We start from the raw sequence: 1664 nt of genomic DNA, 5'->3' as shown, positions 1-1664 counted from the left end.
ACTCCAAGTCATTCACGTACTCATTGACCCAGGGCTCGCTGGGGTCAGCACACACTTGTCTGCCTTTTACAGTCAGGAATCTGTAGAAGAAAGAAAGGACAGTTGAGAACCCCATGGGACCTTAGAGGACCTTTGCCACTGTCCTTCGCTTCAAGACATATGTCTATGCCTTTGAAATCAAGGCATAGAGACAAGTTTAAACCAGAGAGAAAGCTAATTCAATATCTGACTTCCAGCCCACCATTTCCCTCTACCAGCCTTTAATTCTTAAGGAAACCGAAGCTTAAGAACTAATGACTGTCTGATAGACTTTATATTTGATAGCAGACTTGGGAATCTTGTTCTGCTTGACCATTGCTTGTATGAGTAGCCATGGTAGACCATCCTTCCTGGGTGACCCTACATTAGACTCCCGGTAACTCTGACCCATAGGAGAGACTGTAGCCTCAGGGATTCCCTATATTAGAAAATAACAGGTTTGAGAATCCATGTGAATATGTCTCTCAATTTTTCAAATGCCTTTTCAACAGACTTTTCTAACATAGTTTAAGCAATTTATCTATATAGTATGCATTATCTTCTGTTTCTAGTTTCGTAGTGTGTGGCAACTTCCTCCCCAAAAGTCATCCCCTACTCCACACTTTACTGCCCATCCAGCAACCACAAGAACCTCATGACCTCACTGTTCTTTGGCAGAGCTTCAACCCTTAGAACTGACCCCCATCAGTTAGATAACACTTTCATCTGAACCTGGCCCTTTTCGAGTCTTGCCCTCATCCAAGTATGTACTTACACCACAGCTGGATTGGAGCAAAGGCTGCTGGTCTCATAGTAATCTGTCACAAAGTTTCGATGAAGTTTCCGGGAGGTGTAAGAGAAACAGCAGGAAGTGGGAGGGTCAGAGCCCACTGGAAGGAAAAGTGAGGGTAAGGTCAAAACTATGCCAGGCACTGTTCATTATAGATCTTCACTGAGCATTCTTATGGACTGTTAGAACCCAAAATATGGTCCCTTGAATCTATGATCATCCACCCAGAATGAGACTTCTACTCTAACTAGATAGTTCTCAAACGAGAAGAGGGGACAAAAATCTAGAAGACTGAAACTGGATCAAAACTCAGAACACCTCTCAATTGCTTCATATTAAGGGTGGGAAAATCAAGGCATAAAAACAAACAAGTTTATAACAGAGAGAAAGCTGATTCAATATTTAACTTCTAGCCTACCATTTCCCTCTATTGGCTGTTCAGGATTCCCTCTATTGGGAGCTTAAGGATTAATGGCTGTCTGGTAGACTCCATGTTTAACAACAGACTTAGGAATCTTCCCAGCTCCCTTTTGTTCCCCTGCCCAACCCCCACGATTGGACTGACCCCAGCTGGGAGACTGGACTCAGTGGAGGCTGGAAGCTACTGGAGGGGTTGACTTACTTGGTGCTGAGAGCACTGGAGCCCAGAAGGCAGCCACGAGCAGGAGGAGAGAGAGGGCTGACACGAAGAGCTTCATGGCGGTGCTGGGGCTAGGTTTGCACAGAGCTGGGACTGCAGGGCCCAGAAGCTTCAGAAGTTGGCCGAGTGTTGTGCTGATCTGAGTTGAGAACCCCTCTTTATAGGGACTCTGGGGCCTAAGACAAGGGCTGGGGTTGCAGGAAGGAAAACGGAATC

At 45.7% G+C, this 1664-nt stretch overlaps 1 protein-coding gene across 1 annotated transcript; it reads right to left on the bottom strand.

Moving 5' to 3' along the window:
• Window positions 1-789: 789 nt before the first annotated feature.
• LOC116078014 (C-C motif chemokine 4-like) lies at window positions 790-1603 on the bottom strand. The gene is made up of 2 exons (XM_031352926.1): window positions 1431-1603; window positions 790-908 (listed from the first exon to the last, which is right to left on the bottom strand). The coding sequence occupies exons 1-2, from the start codon at window positions 1504-1506 to the stop codon at window positions 790-792; spliced, it is 195 nt and encodes a 64-aa protein (XP_031208786.1). The 5' UTR covers window positions 1507-1603.
• Window positions 1604-1664: the final 61 nt, after the last annotated feature.

Source organism: Mastomys coucha, unplaced genomic scaffold (genome assembly GCF_008632895.1).
Source record: "Mastomys coucha isolate ucsf_1 unplaced genomic scaffold, UCSF_Mcou_1 pScaffold5, whole genome shotgun sequence".
NCBI lineage: Eukaryota > Metazoa > Chordata > Mammalia > Rodentia > Muridae > Mastomys > Mastomys coucha.
Note: the sequence above shows the minus strand (reverse complement) of the source record. Positions and strands in the feature narration are given on the sequence as shown.

Excerpts from the sequence above, each read along its gene's own strand:
- LOC116078014 (XM_031352926.1), bottom strand. The coding sequence starts at position 1,506 with ATGAAGCTCTTCGTGTCAGCCCTCTCTCTCCTCCTGCTCGTGGCTGCC. Across the intron at positions 909-1,430 it reads TCCAGTGCTCTCAGCACCAA|TGGGCTCTGACCCTCCCACT; the intron begins GTAAGTCAACCC and ends TTTTCCTTCCAG.